Source organism: Chaetodon auriga, chromosome 8 (genome assembly GCF_051107435.1).
Source record: "Chaetodon auriga isolate fChaAug3 chromosome 8, fChaAug3.hap1, whole genome shotgun sequence".
NCBI classification, from domain to species: Eukaryota; Metazoa; Chordata; class Actinopteri; order Chaetodontiformes; family Chaetodontidae; genus Chaetodon; species Chaetodon auriga.
Window position 1 is genome coordinate 12,997,091 of NC_135081.1, and position 18,080 is coordinate 13,015,170.

At 41.7% G+C, this 18,080-nt stretch overlaps 1 protein-coding gene across 4 annotated transcripts in view; it reads left to right on the forward strand.

Annotated features, from left to right (window-relative positions):
* Nucleotides 1-18,080, forward strand: part of LOC143324570 (F-actin-uncapping protein LRRC16A-like) — a 66,601-nt gene that overhangs the window by 17,748 nt on the left and 30,773 nt on the right. For all 4 annotated transcript variants that reach the window (XM_076737193.1, XM_076737189.1, XM_076737191.1 and 1 more), the window contains exons 3-9: nt 5,626-5,676; nt 13,186-13,245; nt 14,685-14,806; nt 15,216-15,313; nt 15,468-15,538; nt 15,861-15,934; nt 16,238-16,313. In XM_076737193.1, coding sequence (XP_076593308.1) covers nt 5,626-5,676; nt 13,186-13,245; nt 14,685-14,806; nt 15,216-15,313; nt 15,468-15,538; nt 15,861-15,934; nt 16,238-16,313 — 552 coding nt within the window. The remainder of the gene's footprint in view (nt 1-5,625; nt 5,677-13,185; nt 13,246-14,684; nt 14,807-15,215; nt 15,314-15,467; nt 15,539-15,860; nt 15,935-16,237; nt 16,314-18,080) is intronic.

Consider the following 18,080-nt stretch of genomic DNA (forward strand, 5'->3'; position numbering starts at 1 on the left):
GGAAGAAAGAGAGGGCACGAATGCAGGGGAAGAAAAAAAACAGCTTTCTCCGAATGGATTTTTCTGTGCAGTGATGGCTCGATTATCCAGTAGTATGTTCCACAGCATAAAGCCTATAGATTGCATGAAATGGGCAACGTGGCCATTTTCTACCATTGGCGACCCTGCAATCATAGTGTAAGTGTGTTTTTAGGCAGTATGGGGGACAGGCGGAAGAAGGATGAGAACATTAAGAAATTAAGGAGAAAAGGAGAGAAAAGGAGAGGCAGAGACATGCAGGATAAGAGGAGGATGGAAATCCACTGCGTTGGAGTGAGGGTGAGCTGATTGATTTACGCTAAGATGGGGTCATCCCTGCAGCACTGGTTTTAACAGAGATGAAGCGGCTTTTTAACACTTCCCTTCATTAAATATCTTCCCCTCTGATTGGATTTAAATCTTGGCTCCTTATCAGCAAAACAGCACTTAGAATCTATTAAGTCATTTCACTTTGTTTTGACCTTCTGTCTCCTCTCCTTCGCTCACTGTCTCACTCTCTGCCTCTCTGGTGTCCACTGTGTTTGACTCAATGGCTGATCTCTCTCTCTCTCTCTCTCTCTCTCTCTCTCTCTCTCTCTCTCTCTCTCTCTCTCTCTCTCCCCCCCCCCCTTTCTCCTTTGGTCTGTTTCTCTCTCTTTTTCTGCATAGCCCTAAAAATACTCTTGTTCCACTGTGCTGCGTTGACAGTTTCAGTTTGCAGCCCACACATCATGACTCATTAATGTTATACACAAACACACATGCACATGAAGGACACACTGGCTTTAGTTATGCAATAAAGAGTCTGTGTCAGCAGCAGTGTGGGGATGAATGTAATTGCAGCTGTGTGTTTTCCCCCTTTGAGCCATTAGTATTAGTGATGCAACAGATGATTGTATTCTTCATATATATGTATGTATGTATATATATATATATATATGTGTGTGTGTGTGTGTATGTATATATATGCTTTTTTTTTTTTTCAAGGCTGTAGTCCAGCACATATCGCCCCATTAAACCAGTGTTTGTCATTTTCACAGTTTGGTTTTTTAATGACTGATTTATGTGTTAAGCTTCAGAGTTGCTGGGAGGTAGATTTGGTTACCTTTGGACAGAGCCAGGCTAGCTGTTTCCCTCCGTTTCCATTCTTCATGCTAAACTAACCATCTCCAGGCTTCATATTTGACTGGCAGACATGAGAGTGCTGTGAATGTTCTCGTTTTCATATGAAGAAAACAAATAAGTTTATTCCCCATCATGTCATGCTCTTTCTTCAAGGACAGAGTAAAAGACAATCAAGAGTGCTGGAAGTGGGAGAGGAGAGACGTAAGAGGAGACTGATGAGACTCTGGCACGAAACTTGTTTATTAATGGTTAAATTTCCAGTAAGATGAATCGAGCATTCCTCAGGGTGGTCAAATGCGCCAAAGCACTTGTAGCTGAATTTTTTAAAGATGTTTTTTGGTTTGCCTCACCCAAACAAAACCCAAATTAAAGGAATAGATGTGAAATAACATGATAGATGGATGTAATAGAGCGTGAATGCACCCCAGGATATGATGGATGAATCCAAGTATTTTTGGTGGGGGTAGGTTTCCTGAGTGCTGCCTCAGATGAAATACTGCTCTGTATTGCTTCACTTCCTACAGAGATTCAGCTTAACTGTAGGCCAGCGTGAGTGTTGTTTAGGGGGGTGAGAACTCATTGACATTCTCAAGCGAGACTTGGCACTGCAGCGTGCTACTTTCATGTGTGAGGGAGTGTCTATCTGTGTATTCACAAATGTGTGTGCAGTATGGGCTAGCTGTTGCCATAGTAACTCATAGTAACTGTGTGTGTGTGTGTGTGTGTGTGTGTGTGTGTGTGTGTCTGCGTGTCTGTGTGCGCGCGCATGTGTGTGTAAATGTGCACATGTGGGTTTGGTCAATTGGAGGGGGGTAGGTGGGGTTGACAGTTTGACAGAAAAAAAGATAATCTGGGAATGGTAAGACAGTGAATGGATTACATGGCGTGCGCACACACACAGACACACACACACACACACACACACACACACACACACACACTTTTCAGATTTGTGTGTCTATTGCTGACCCTTTAATGGGATTTGAGACTTTCATTCATTGTGTGATTTGAGTGTGTGTGTGTGTGTGTGTGTGTGTGAAAGAGAGAGGCAGAAATTATGAGTAGTGTGTGTCATGCATTCTGTTAAGAAGCTACTAAACATGATATTTATCCATGTGAAATAACAGAAAATTGTATCAAAGAAATCTGTCAGGTTTTCATAATAGAATGATTTTGGCATTCTGTGTGTGTGTGTGTGTGTGTGTGTGTGTGTGTGTGTGTGTGTGCGCGTGTGTGTGTGTGTGTGTGTGTGCGTGCGCACGCGCACACGTGTGTGTGGGTGGGTGGGTGTGTGGGGCGTGTGTGTGGCATGTGTGACAGGCCAAGGAGACAAATGGTGCTTCAGAGCCTGTGGCAGTTATCTTGCATGTGAGCCCCCAGTTTGTGTGTGTGTGTGTGTGTGTGTGTGTGTGTGTGTGTGTGTGTGTGTGTGTGTGTGTGTGTGTGTGTGTTTGTGTGTGTGTGTGTGTGTGTTACAGAGAGAGAGAGAGCGATAGCAGATGCTCTCTCTGGTCTTGTAGACATGCTCCAATGCTGCTGCCATCTGGTTGGCTGAGTGGAGCTGAAGGCGGGATGGTGGTTGCTCTGAAATCATTGGCTGATGGGAAGGCTCAAGGCTTTAAGTCCACTTAAGACACAGTGAGAAGGGGGGGCAGTTACAGAGAGGAGGGGTCATAAAACAGTGGGGTGTTATGGCATTGTCCACTGAAGAGGGCAGATGGAGGGAGCAGTGAGTGCAGAGGGGCAGTCATGCATTGACTGGAGGAGGATGAACAACCAAAGGAAACTCCAGGAGGCGGGGGCACCATGAATCAGAGCATGTTTCAAACGGTTTGAACAAGTTAGAAAGTGCACTGAATTCATTTTGGCATGTGTCCTTGGAGGTACTGAATGATCTACTCTCCGTCTGTGTTGTATGACTGGACAGAAAAGATGAAGCGTCGGCGGTCAGTTGGTGCCTCCCCTACACTCAGACTCAGCAGGTCCTGGGTCGTCACTGGGTGTGACTGCAGCTGAAACTGTTCAGCTCCCACACTGATGTGCACTGTGCTGTTAAGAACTAACATCATGACTTCATGCTGTCAGACACACACAACCAGAGCCTCCACATGATGAAAAGAAGGAAGCTTTCTTACGTCTTAAATACTGTACTGGGGATGTACAGACACCATCTTTTTACATACTTAATGACCACTGTTTGGCTCTGTAAAGAATACCATAAAATGTGTCTGAAAGGTAATTCCAGTTTATTACAACTTGGAATTATTATTTTCAAATGTTTGACAACTGTTTCTCGAGGCTCTAATGCATTTTTCTCACCAAAGTGATCGCTGAGGTCTGGGAACAGGGCGGCATTACTAAAAACAAGCCTTTAAGGAAGTTTTAAAAGGCCACTCCAGAAAGTTGGGTGAGTCGAAAACAAAACACAAAAACAAACCTCAGGCCGAGATATTTTGACTTTTAATCTTTGGTATGAGTCCAAAATAAAAAAAGATGACATCGTCAGGGTTACTCTCAAACATTGGAAAGTCCCTTCAGAGCCACAGCAGACTTTACGCAGGGGTTTTCACAGGCTAAATGCTTCTTGTGATGAGTAAACTGAACTTTAAGTGTGAAGTCAGTGGAGCGCCCCTTTAACAAACGCCCAGCTGAGTCCAACTTGGAGGAGAAGACAGGGCTGAGTGGTAATATTATTACCAAACCTGCTGTTCACCGATTGATTTTCTGGTTGAACCCTGTGCAGTGGAGAGTTATTAGCAGCGTTTCGAGCATGCTTGCTTTCTGTCTTACCTCCACATAAAGCGGGAGATAATCGGACTGAACAGAAAGCCAGACTGAGACCAGGAGAGAGGGAGCTCTGAGCACAGCAGTGGTGACTGGTGCTCTTTAGGGGAGGTTATCTTTGGTCGCACAGGCCTGCCTGTCTGCCTCCATCACGTCAAACCACACACACCCTGCCTGTGGAGCTGAGCCACAGAGGGCTGGGAGACACTGTCATCCATTTTTACCCCCCGTCTCTCATCCCTCTGTTTTTTTTTTTCCACGTCTTTCAAAAAGATAGTGACATTCCTTAATCTTGTTTCCTCATGTGTTCTCTCTTCACCTCTTTTTCTGCTTTCCTTCCCTCTCTGCCCCTCATGCCACTCATTGTTTATCTTGGACTTGTTATTAATGCTGTGCTATCCCTCTCCCCTTCCCTCCTTTGTACAACTTTTATTTACTCTTCTGCTTTCAAACCGTCTCTCCGGGTTTGTCTCGCCTCTGATCAATCTCTCTGCTCCCTCTCATCAGTTTCTCATTTCCCTTCTTGCCCCTACACGCTTCTTTTTGCATGTTTGGTCTGCTCTAAAGCCAGCTCTTATTCCTTTCATCCCTGTTTCATCCTTTGGCATTTTCTCTTCCTTTGTGGCTGTTACTCATTTGGAAACCAGCAGGCCTGAGTCGCTTATCTGTGTAAGATGGTGTTTAGGTAGCTTTTTAACATTTGTGACATGCAGTTTGATTTCAGCATGCTGTCAGTGCAGAGTGAAAGGAAACACAAAGGCGATGGCTCGCTGCAGGGTCATGAGTTTTCAGCTGTGATGAAGAGGCACATAGTATACGCCTTTGCTTACCAACCAGGGTGTTTTTCACCAAGAAGGTACATGCCAGCGTCCCTTTAATTGTTGTAAAGGTCAGGCTTGGTTGTGTTGCGATGTTATTTGACAGGAGAAAATCCAGCGTCATGGCACATGAAGGTGAAGGTAGCACACTGTACAGCCTGCACGGCTAAAATGAAATAATGTCCTGCACAGGGTCAGACTTTTTCATCCTGTTGACCTCTGTTCTTCTTCACTGTGAAATTGTTACCACATCATTTTACATTGTCATGCTAATGTACAACCATGTAGCAAAGCTGGCATACCGTTTACAGTATCACATACTTTGGCAGCCTTCTCAATACAGCAGCTTGAGTGGCGCTTGAACGCTGCTCATCTGGAGAGGAAAGTCAAGTTTTTGCATTCCTGTTATGCCTCCTCAAGCCTTGACTTAACACAAGCGTGCTTATTCCTCACCATGTGCTCTAATAAACTGTGGCAGTCGGTGTCCAGTTTGCTCTGCAGGCAGAAACAACACAAATAATGAATCAAGAAAAAACGCAGTGACCTTCGACGGCCTCTCTCAGACAGGGGGTGCTCCAATAAAAACAAAGGCGTTCTGTAATAAGCGTGTCGGTGGTTGTGCTGCTTAAGTCCAGGCGCTTCTGGAAATGTCACTTTGTGTTTATATGTTTGTTTTCAAGTGGAGAGGAATCTTTCTCCTCATTGTCATACCTCTTTTCCCCTCTCTTTTCATTCTGACTGAGATGGTCACAAGCCTTTTCATCTGAATGAGTCAACAAGCGAGCTCTCCGTGTTCTTTGTCATTTCCTTGTTCATGTTGCTCAGAGTGTATATTTAAAGCTACGTGCTCATTATTCCCTCTGTTCTCTCTCTGTCTCAGGCCCTTGCATCTCACCGAGCCTACCTCTTGACGGCACGCATTCCCACCAAGGTAAGAGCAGCAGCCACTCAGAGGAGTTCAACATTTTTTCCAGAAAGGAAAACCTGTATACCATAGCAAGAAATATCTAGATTAGGTTATTGAATAGTGTTATGTATTTATTTGCTTTTATCTGTAAATTCATCACTTATTGCATTGTCAGAAAGTACTTTAGAATAGCTTTGGGATCACTTCCTGCAGTCCCAACTCAGTCTTTGATTGACAGCAGAGTTGTGTTGCATGTCATCTCCTCACCCTGTCGGTGTCAAAGGAAATCTTTTCTGAAGCCATTTCTCCTGATTGTCACAGACTTACCGCCGTGGTTGAATCCCCTCTGAAGTCAGGGCTCATTCTTTAAGCTTGATTCTTTAAAACTCTCCAACTTGGCACTTTTGCTACCCCTGTTAGCTTGTGTGAATGCCTGTTGTGATAGAAAGAGCAGGTTAAGGCTGAAGTAGTAGCGCTGTGTGTGCCTGCTTAGATTGCAGCTGTGCAGATGTTTGTTTTTTTCTCTTTTAACATGGAACATTGGTGCCATAATGTAGCGCAGATGGCAAATGTTAGCACCATCACTGGCAGTGAAACATCTGTCATCATCTTTACCAGCATCACCACTACCACATAAAGACCAGCTCTGCAGTAATACAGTGCAGATGTCCACGAAAACTTCCAGATGCACCAGTTCAGCAACTGTTACTGTGTCTACTGCCAATATTTAACTTCACGTCAGACTTAAGCTGCTGTCTGGTGAGTCTGGCCTGCTGGCTTTTAAAAACAGGCCTGCTCAAGTGGAAATGAGTTTCTAAACTTTGATTATGAGTTCTGACACTGAATGGTGTCACATGTTCGTTTGTGGGCATCTCTATACATGTAGTTGGTATCTTTTGCTTTAAGTATAATTGTACTGTATTGTTGAAAGAGGACCTCATTAGCATTTCTTAAACGTAGTAGAGCTTTTGATCATTTTGCTTGATCTTCATCAGTGTGTGAATTTTGTCCAGTTGTGAAACTACAGATGTTCAAATTTCTCTTTTTTCTGAGCATTTTAGAGACTTTAAAAGTTAGTTTCAAAGTTAATTATTGGCCTTGAAAGCAGCAATTGGCCAAAGAAATCTTGCCTCATAGTCCATTTAGTAGTTGTACTGGAGCTTTCAGTCATATCACATGATCTTCACCAGCAGATGGAACTTTTAAGCAACGATTTGAGGGCAAGAAGTCCTCAAAGTGCTCAGGAGAAAACACTGAGCACACTGAGCAACCTCCATCTGATGGCAAATATCATGTGAAATGATTTACACTAATGTGCATCATAATGTTTGGAACGTGCAAAGAACAAACGTCACAACCAGGCAGCTTCATGTGAGTGAAATCAGTGGCAACTGTTCAAGTCTGAACTATGACAAGGTTGCATTTTATAGCCCTAGTTTGATTTTAATCCTACGTTTGAGTTTTTCAATAATATGCTTAATTTGTGTGTTCAGCAGTAGTTATAGAAAATGTTGCAAATCATCCACTGGACTGACAATCACTTCACAGTATTCTCCCAAAGTCATGAGAACATGTCATCACATCTTGAACCCGGTCCAGGAAGTAGTTCACGGTTGCTCTTTAAATAGCTGTATGCTTTCCAGTCAATAAGATGCCTCAGTGGACAGTTTAGGTGATTGATTGGTCACTTGAAAATTGATTTATTGGTTTCCCGTGGTCGAAGAGGTCATAAAGAACATTCAATCTGACCCGGTTTCACTTGATGTTATATGTTCAGCGTTCTGAGCTGCAGGTCCAGGATCTGCTTATTTAGCTGGCTCTGCCTCTGTTTTCTATCAGTGTGCCCTCTTCTGACCTGGAGGGATTAGACACCTGCTTTATGGAAAGTGACCCCCCTCAACAACCCTCCTCTCCTCTCATATGTTCCCCTCTATCTCTGCCTCTTTTTTCCAGTTTGGCTTTTTCTTGGTCTCCTTCTCTAAACTTCTTCACACCGCTCTGTTGCACTTAATCTTGTTACTTTCTTGTTGCAATTTTTCAGAGTAGAAATTTCTGAAGGTGCATCTTATGATTTTGATTTTGTGGAAACAAGAGTCTCTTGTAAAGTCTCCTATTTTACACATGAGGTGATGAATCATGAAGTATGTCCGAGTCGGTCTTGTTTTTCCACACAGGGAGCATAATCCCTCCTCCGTTGGCTTTCAAATCTTTCTATTGTAGTAAACCTCTCTCGCCTTCTCCTCCTGCTCTGCTTAGCTCAGATAACCACAGATCACCTTTGCTCTCCTCTCCTTCTTTGCTTCAAGCCATTTGTTCAGCTTTCTCACTCTCATCCTCCCCTGCTTTTTCAACGATCCAGATTACTTCCTCCGTTCTTCACCCCTGTCTCTTCCCCTTTATCTATCTGTTTCTCCTCCCCCACTCACCACTGTGCCAAAGGTCAGCAGGGATATCCTACACTGTCTTCAATCCAATTAAGTATAATGTATTTTATCTTAAAAGTAACCAGTGTTTTGGTTTTCTCTTGGATTATTTCTGTTAACAGTTCCTCTGCAGACATTCAGTCAGTTAAAGGGCCGGTGTGTGAGATTCAAGGGGATCTATTGGTGGAATATAGCAAACCTGGAATGTAATAGTCATAGTTACATTTTCATTATTGCATAAAATAAGAATCATTGTGTTTTTGTTACCTGAGCGTGAGGCTCTTTATGTCCACACACAGATGTGGACCTCCATTGAGTCCGCCATGTTGCACCGTCATGTTTCTACAGCAGCCCACAACAGACCACTGTAAGTTCTCCGACATGCTTTGAAGTGGAGGCTTATGCAGTTGGTTGCAGTCTGTAACCTCACAGCTGACTGGCAATAAATCCTGTGCACTGGTCCTTTAAATGTCAGAACATTATGAAAAATTCCCACCACAAATTCCTGGAATTAAAAATCGTGTCTTGAATATCTTGTTTTATGCAGGAAATTCAGTTGACAGTGATATTTAAATCACATATGAGAAGCTGGAACCTGTGAACCATTTTCACTTCTTCAGGGATGAATCGATTATTACAACTGTATTTTACATTGAACTCTTCATTTAAGGCATGCAAAAAATGTCTAATCAGTTCAATCCAAGTTAAAGGTGTAATCAGATTTTTAAAAATTGATAAATGATATACTTCCTGCCCACTTAATGGAAAATCTATACGAATAAGGAATTTTTTCATTAATCTTTCACAGTAGTAGAGGGTTCTTGCTGCATACTGTCATTGTTAAAAGATGAAGCTTGCCAGCATCTGTAAGAATAGCTGATAGTTACAGAATTTCTCACTGTATTGATTTTTTTTTTTTTTTTTTTTTTTTTTTTGCTGGGAAATCTATATTACAGTGGAGATGAGTCAACTGCAAATGAAGATTAGCCTTTGCTCGCTGTTCCAGCACATGAGCTATCGACTGCATACATCCTCTGTAGTTTCAGTTTTCTGTTTTTCTGCAAAAATCGACTTTGGTTGAATCAAAGATTGTTTTTGTCGGCTGTTGATTTATGCTTCTGGCCCTTTGAATGTTTTGTGCTGTGTTTGATATATCATATCATATCTTTGTCTGGAATCGCAGAGATGCATCTAAAACAAACAAGAGAACAATCGGCAGGTGGGGAATTCGTTAGTAATGCTCTTCTGACGGGAGCCCAAGGCCTTAATACTGAAGTAAATGTGTTGTAGTGGCAGTTAACCCTTAGTTAAACACTTTACTGTGTATCTCTCTTCTCTCAGTTGTAGCTGAAATCACCCTCTAGCTCTCTCATCCACTTCTCAGTGGGTTTCTCTCTCTCTCTCTCTCTCTCTCTCTCTCTTTTTTCTGTGTGTGTGTGTGTGTGTGTGTGTGTGTGTGTGTGTGTGTGTGTGTGTGTGTCTCAGATTGATGGTTTGGCTCCTCTTGAGAAGCTGCAGGGCCTTACAGTCTGTCAGTGTCTCCCTCCCAACATGCACACATGCTCACACACACAAACACTCCTTTACTCGTCACTCCCTCCTTTTACCTCTTTTTTTCTGTCGTCTCTCGTTGCTGTATGTTTAACATACCTGTGCGCTCTGTCTTTATCTCTTTGCTGTCTGCATTATGCTCAGAATTCTAGGAAGAAACACCCACACAGCAGTTTCCAAAAAGTTGGGATGCTGTGTTAAATCTGAATAAAACAGAATGTTTTCTAACCCTTTTATGACATATACTCAATTGAAAATAACACAAAGACAATATATTTAATGTTTGACCTCATCAGCTTCACTGATTTTGTAAATATCTGCTTATTCTGAATTTGATTCAGCAACACATTTCCAACAAGTTGGGACAGGAGCAACTAAAGACTGGGAAAGAGGTGGAATGCTCCGAAAACACCTGTTTGGAACATTCCACAGGTAAACAGGTTCATTGGTAAAAGGTGATAGTATCATGATTGGGTATGAAAGGGGCATCCTGGAAAGGCTCGGTCATTCACAAGCAAGGATTTAAAAAAAAAAAAAAAAAAAAAATTATAATTGTACAGAGCATCCCAACTTTTTTGGGATCAGGGTTGTACAAGGAAAAGAAAAGCAGTTAAAGTGACAGACGGACAGTTAATGAATGAGTGAACGATGCAATTACTCAGACATTTGGTTCCTCCCTGCATCTCTCAGCATGATGCCTTGGCATTGGCTAGAGCTCACATTAAGCAGCATGCTTGCTTCTCATTGGCTATGCTATCGTACCATTTACTGGCTGTTTGCAATGGACTGATTGACCCAGTTCATGGTAGATTGGACACTGTTAATGCATACTGTAACATATTGTAAATAGTTTGCAATACGCAGTATGTACTGTAGACTTCTGTGTAGCTTGAACTACAGTACGCTGTACTTGTAGCACTGCACGCCGTTGGCTCAGGAGATAGAGTGGTTGTCCACCTATCAGAAGGACGCTCGTTCACTCCCTCAGCAGTCTGCATGTCGAAGTATTCTTCACTGCAAATGTGTGTGAATGGCTAATGCTAGTAATGAGCAGATGGCTTAGTCTGCTTTGAGTGGTGGGCAGACTATTAAAGTGCTATAAATACAGTTCATCTATCATTTACCAGCCTTTATGCCAGAGCTAAGGGTTTGCCAGTGATGGAGGAAGTATTGAGATCCTTTCCTTAAGTAAGAGTACAAGTACCACACTGGGAAAATACTCTGCTACAAGTGAAACTCCTGCCCTGAAACTGTTACCTAATTACTCAATGCAGAGAAATGGTTACTGTGATATTAGTATGTCATTAGATTAATGTATAATAAAAGCAGGATTTCACTGTAGTTGGTTGAGGTGGAGCTAATAATTAGTTGCAACAAAAAATGTTAAAAAATATTTTTAACATTTTTTTTGCAGGTTAATTGATTGTTTAGTATGTAAAAATTCAGAAAAAGTGAGAAATGCTGAGCCAATTACCCAGAGCCCAGACACCTTCACAGTGCTTGTTTGGTCCAACCAATAGTCCAAACCTCAACATTATTATTTGTACTAATAATAATAATGATAATAGTATTCATAATAGTCATGATATGATGCTACCAATATTAATAAGTTGGAACTATTAAGAGTTTTTCAGTGAAAAATGACAAACAACTATCAGTTAATTTCTAGCTGTTAATTGACTGATTGTTTCAGCTATACATGCATCATATTTTCTAAGATCCTCATATGTTTTGTATGCAGAAATCTTTAAAAAAAAAAAAAAAGTACAGTACAGTTTCCTGAGTTGAAGTGACCAAAATAATTCAGTAAAGTCAGTTATAGGGTAGCCTCTACACAAGGTTTGCTGACATTAGCCACCATATTACTGGTCATACCAGTTAAGTGAGTTGCATAAAGCAAGGCTGTGTTTTATTGTTTATGAATCAACTTTTCCTTTTTAAGCAAAGAAATCTGAATTCTTCTTTCAACAGTCTGCTAAAAAAAACAATACCCAATCTTGGCTTGTTTCTGCTTTTTGCTGCTAATAGCTAATTATGTCTGTTTCTTTGTTTTATCAGAGGATTTTGATTAACTGAGCTTTAATATCTTCTTCACGGTGTTATTTCCTTACATTCATTTCCTCTTGAATAATCAGTCCACACAATTGGATTATTGAATGGAAAGTATGGTGCTTGTGTGTGTACGTGTGTGTGTGTTTATACTACCATAAATAGACAAATTGCTATTGTGGGATTGTTTCTAGCTTGTAGACTGAATGAGTGAGTAACCACAGGCAGTGCTGAAATAAACACACACACACACACACACACACACACACGCTGGCTGCAGACAGACTGTAGACAGACAGTCTGCTTATCCACTCCCTCCTCTCATCTGTGAGCCAAGCCTCAGGAACACAGCGCCCACCTGGAATAGTCTGGCCTCGCTCCTTGGCCTGCCCTCAGGCGCTCCACTGTAAGTCTGTGTGTGAGAGAGAGAGAGAGAGAGGGGAGGAAAGAAAGATTGAAAGTGAGGGAGTGAAGGAAAACTGTGTGCTCCGTCTGCAGTAGTAGGCATTTGTATTCGCAGGTTCCCCCCTCACACAAAAGGATGTGTTTTTCTGTCCTTTTTAGGTATGGAAAGGCAGACTACTGCTTCTCTTTGTCCTGAAATGCTCTCTTGAAACAGAAATAGAGGATGTGGATGTAAGACTGCTCTGTTTGTCTTTAGCCTGACTTGTTTGGAATAGGCTGTCTTTTGGATGCGAGTAGTCCTTTTTATTAATTTTTATTTCCATTTTCTGTCAAAGGTTAAATTCACTCCTTCTCAATTCAAACAATTCAGGAGACGAATTATAAACAGTTTGTTTCAAATGAGCAAGGAGACGACCGGCGTATCCAAGCGTGGTTGCATCTTAAATGGTTTCAGCTGGTGGAGATTAAATACTGGGAGAAGTGGGAGAAAAGAGCTGATTTAGTTCAACAATTAAATGACTGTATTTCATCTTTCAGTCTAGTTTTCATTTGAACCTACAGATGGGTCTAATGCAGCTTTGCCAAAACCATGTAAATGTATGAGTGAGTGATGACGTCGTCTGAACGGAGGCTGACAAAGAAAAAAGAAATGACTGCATCCCTACCTATTAATTATGGAGCAGACGTATTTTTACACAGCATTCCTCAGACGGGCCGTCACTGGACTCCACTGTTGTTATTAGGCAGGACTGCTGTCACAGAAACAGTGTACATACTGTACGCTCTCACACAAGCACAAGAAGGCCACACTTAAACATTCATTCATTCAAATACTTGCATCCACATGCACACCCACATACAACCAGAGCTTGCCTTTCTCTGATAGTCTAGTTATGTTATAAAAATCATGCATGTCACCAATTGATTAAATGTGCACTTTTTAATTTTCGTGTTTTTCTGAATATTTTTCTGTCTTTTGTTCAGCAGTTTATTTCCTGTAATACTGCTTTCATTGTCCTTGTTCTGTCTTTTAGGATGTTCTGAGACCCGATGATGCTTATGTACTGTATGGTAATTTAATGGGGATTTCTGTGCTCTATTTTAGGTGGAGCACTCCTTTAATTATCTGGAGATCCAGGGGATTGCTTGTAACAAGCCTACACAGGTACAGAAGTCATCAGAAGTATTGCTTTAAATTGTACTTTATTGGTTAAAGCAGGATTATATGTTGTTGTGTTATTGTAAAATAATTAGCACTTACACAATATAGACTTACATGTCTGCTGGTTTGCCCTACCGGTAAACATAAATAAACATTAAATTTTACAATAAATAAACTGTAATGATGTGTTACAATTTATTTTTGATTTCATTTCATTCAATCGTTATTTTTTAGCAGTGAAGGTTTGAAGTTTGCTGATGTTAAGTACCAACAATGAACTTATTTACAGACACACAAAGAAGAACAGGAAGCTCATGCCAGTGTTGTGTGTGTGAAAAGACAACAGGAGCCCAGCAGAGAAACATAAAGCAGATGCTATAACCGTATCAGCTCAAACAGCGCACAGTGCACTATAATGTGTGCTACATTCCCCTGATATCCTCAATACAACTGTTATGCTATGAATTTTACACGAGGACCAAAAATGTTGCTGCAGGGAAACTTCTTTTATTCATCTCTTGTCTCCGGTGAGGTCAAAGGTCAGCATCATCTATTTGGAAGAAGCTTCGACTTGAGTGTTTTGCTCAGGGACACTTGAGCATGATGGATGTGGATGGATGATGTGGGTACTTGAACTGAACTTCTCCGGTTTAAGGACAGCACCTGTGATCACAACAGATGGGTGGACTAAACTGGACTAAACGATGGGAAGCAAAATACCTTGAATGCTGGTATAATCCTTTAAGAATAAGCTATAGGGAAGAGAATAGAGGGAAGGGACTAGAGCTCGAGGGAAGTTGTGTCGGGATGAGCTTCCATTTGGCTTTTTTCCCAGCCGGCTAGCTGTCAGTTAGCAGGATCCAGCTACAAAATATTAATCCATCTCTAACCACCCTGTTCCTGCAGCTGAGCCTCTCTGCCGCTCATCTCAAGAGATGTCAGTCCTCTTAAGATCCTAACTGATGGTCTCCCGGGTTTAATGAGTATCAGCTAAGATTATGTTAATTTTGGCCGATAGAGACGGCCTGTATCGCCTTACATCAGCCCCTGCATAATTGCTATGAACGCTGAAATGGTTAGCCAGTCTGGGTAAATGTCATTAAATCTTTATTTTTATTTAATACAAAATGCAGATGTGGTTGAGTGGAGAGATGGATGTGTCAATTATGTTACTGCTGGGTACATTCAGTGGATAGATGGGTGGAAAAGTGGAATGTAAAATGGAAAAGAAGGTGAAAACGTATGAATATAGAGACACAATTTCACTGTCAATAAAGTGTCCTTACATGGTTGGTGTGTTCAGAATGACTTGGTGGATGGAATAAAGACAGACAGGCGACTGACTCTCTTTTATCATCTAAATAAATATGGCTGTGCTTGAAGCAGGTGTCAGTGAAAGCATGCCTGCTGGTGTGGATCACTAATCACTGATGTCCTTTTAGCTGTTCGTAGAGTACGAGCGCGGCTCCTTCTCTCTGAAGCTGCTCTCTACTGACGAGGTCAACGAGGTGGTCGCTCACATAGGAAACTATCTGCTGAGGATATGTCCTGGTCTACCACCGAGGTCAGTTCCACCTCTGTGTGTGTGTGTGTGTGTGTGTGTGTGCATGATTGTGTGCATGATTGTGTTTGGTTTTTGGTTTGACATTCGTGACATTTATTTATTTACGTGGATTTATTGCTGTTTAAATCCACCAGTCATGTTCACAGATTTGAATCAATCCTATTAAAGATGCAGTTAAACTCATTTTTGTGCTTATTTACATTACATTTCATTTGAAATTACTGGAGCACTCCTTCCTGCCTGGAAAATGTCCATTGACGAGTAAGACAGTGAGAAAGTAGCCCGGAGCTTCTTGTTTCAAAACCTTTTAAAGTGAAGATGCGCATTAGAGAATTTCACCAGCTGCAGTATTTGACAAATGTTGAAATGGGATGATTAAATTCAGTTTTAATCTGTCTTTTCTTCTCAGTAAAGTGATGAAGAAGCTGTGCATGGAGCCTCCAGACAGGCTGACCTCTCTGCAGACTCTGTGGGAGAACAACAAGCCTGCTGAACCGGGACCCTGTGGTAAGAATCTGTGACGCTACAATAATTTCTCTGTGCTTCTTCATCCCATCGCTGAAGTGACATATGGTTGAATATCATACATGCATTCTTGCACAATCCACCTTCCATGGACAGTCTTATTTGTGTTGTGTTCTCTCTCTCTCTCTCTGCCTAGGTGGGTTTTCTCAGATGTACAGATGTGTTTGTGACTGGTTGGGGCTGCCTTACAAAGAAGAAGTGCAGTGGGTCAGTGTTATTTACATTCTTTTGTGCAGTCCTGGTTCAGCTATGCTTCAGTGCCTTTGGCTGGATGACATTAAACTGCATACAGCCCTTTGAAAAAGCCATGGCATTATTGAATATAGCACCCATGTCCCTCATATGAATTTTATTTTTCATGCTCATTCCCGTCCAGAGTGGAAAGACTGTTTCTCTGCTGTATTTGTTTCATCTGCTCTGTGCAATTACTTGTTAGCTTGCATTGCTTGACTCATCAAGGTCCAGCAGATGTTTCTTTTTTTGTTTTTTTTGATAACAGACATGTTTGTTTCCTTTGTTTCCTTTCCAGGATGTGGACACCATCTATTTGACACAAGACACCAGAGATCTCAACCTGCAGGACTTCAGCCATCTGGAGAACAGGTGAGTGTTTGAAGTAGCAGATAAATATATAACCGGAGCACACCGACATAATGTGAACAGTGGAAAAAAAAAACACGATAGCTGCACACAGATGAGGCCATGGGGCTGAAAACATTTATCTGAGTAAGAGAAGCACAAAACTAAAAGATAAGAGAGGTTTTGTTGGTATGACATGATTTATTTTTAATCTAAAAATTTGCTGAAGTCAGCACCAACCTAAAGTGGTGCTGATCCATAAAATATGTGAAATATATATAGTTGCAGCTATGACCTTTTCTCTCCTGCCTGTCTGCTCCTCCTCAGGGATCTGGTGGCTATAATAGCAGTCCTGGAGTTTAATCAGTGGTTCACCAAGCTCTCCACCAAGGACTACAAACTGGTTAGTGCATGTTTTATCAAACCCTCCTCTTGTTTGCTCACTAATCAATCTGCTCAGCTTGAGGAACTCGAAAAGACAGTCATTGCAGTGTTCTGATAGCTATCCATTAAGGACCATGAACTACAGGATCCGCGGTCATGTTTGTTGAGTTGCACTAATGTGTGTTTCAGCTCGGCAAAGATGGCAGGGAGGCAGTTCAGGCCAGATGCTCAGTGTTTGGTTGTGTTTTTTGTAGTGTATTCTGAGCTCCATGCTTGGGCCGTCATGCTATCCTCTTCTGGTCACTGACTGCTTCCATTTAAACTAGAATAATTATGATCAGTTGCCAGTTATTTGGTCAGTCAAGCTGAAGTTGATGCAGTCTAATACAACAGTCCTGCAGTGGAGGATTGTAATTAAGTACATGTATTCAAGTACTGTACTTAAGCACAAGTTTAAGGTACTTGAATTTCCATTTGTTTGTAATAATTGCATACTTTTACTTAAGTATGTTTTGAATTGAATTTTGCTTCACTTACATATCAATAAGTGTGGAGTATTACCTCGTTAATCTCTCACCCCATGTTTTCATGTATCACTGTACATTATGTTGGATAAACAGTATAATAGTGTTAGTCTGATAATCCAGATTTAATCCCATCTCAGAGTAAATACTGTGAAAAATCACAATGTAAGACGAATGTTCATAAAGGTTCTGCTTCTCACTTCCTCACTGCTCTACTGCTTCACTGCTGCAGTGGTTTCTGCTTCGCCTGTTACTATTTGTTGGTTCTTTTCCCCATGGAATAAAAAGTGGCATGAGGGCTTGGACGGGGCTGTGTCTCTCTGTCCGTCCATCTGTGCAATACCATATCTCAAGTGACAGGCTGTCACAGACACCAGCTGATTTGGCCAAAATATGGAGAATCACTGCATAAACAAGACAAAGAGTCTAAAGCCATGCTAGCGGCTTTTTGAGGCTCTACTCAGACACACGCTTTGAGCTAAATGCTAACGTCATTCAGCATGCTAACAAGTGCACAATAGTGCTGACAGCTCATGTTGAGCAGGAGCTGTATGTTGCTCATTGCCCACCGTGTTCATCATGTTAGTTGAGCTTATTAACAAACCAAAGTACTGGACGAATGGAAGTTTTCAGCCTGGACCAAAATTTGATGAGTCAAATGAGAGGGTTACTGTGTCACATGGTAATTTGCGCACTGTAATCCAGATCCTGATGAAGAGCAGAAGCTTGAATGTTATTCCAGTGTTTTGGCCTCCCAAGTAAAGGTCAATGATCCTGAATTTAAAAGGCCACACAGGTCTAGATTTGAGGTAACTTGCTTATCATTCTTGTTATTTCTGTCTTTTCCTGACTCCTATATTTACAACATACGTCCCCTCTCTGTCTGCGTTCACTACAGCACGTCTCTCCCTCCACCTTTGCCTATCTATAGCTGTATGTATCTGCCTGTACAGAATTTTCCCCCTTTGTTTCCTCCATCCTCCCCTCCTGTCTGTTGACTGAGGATCAGTCCAATGTTCTCGTGTGATAAGACTCCTAATCCTAACGAGACAAAGGGGCTCAATGTCTCAGGCAGTTGCCCCCCTGCAGCACTCCATTACTGACTCTCCGTCTCAAGGCTTCGCTCAGTCTCACCAATTACCACACGCAGCTTCCTCGGTCCAAACAATTATCTCACGCCTCCGTCACAGACAGTTCCTTTTGTACAGAATTTTGAAATCCTGTCCGTCACCATGCCATGTGCATATTTAGGTTCAAATACT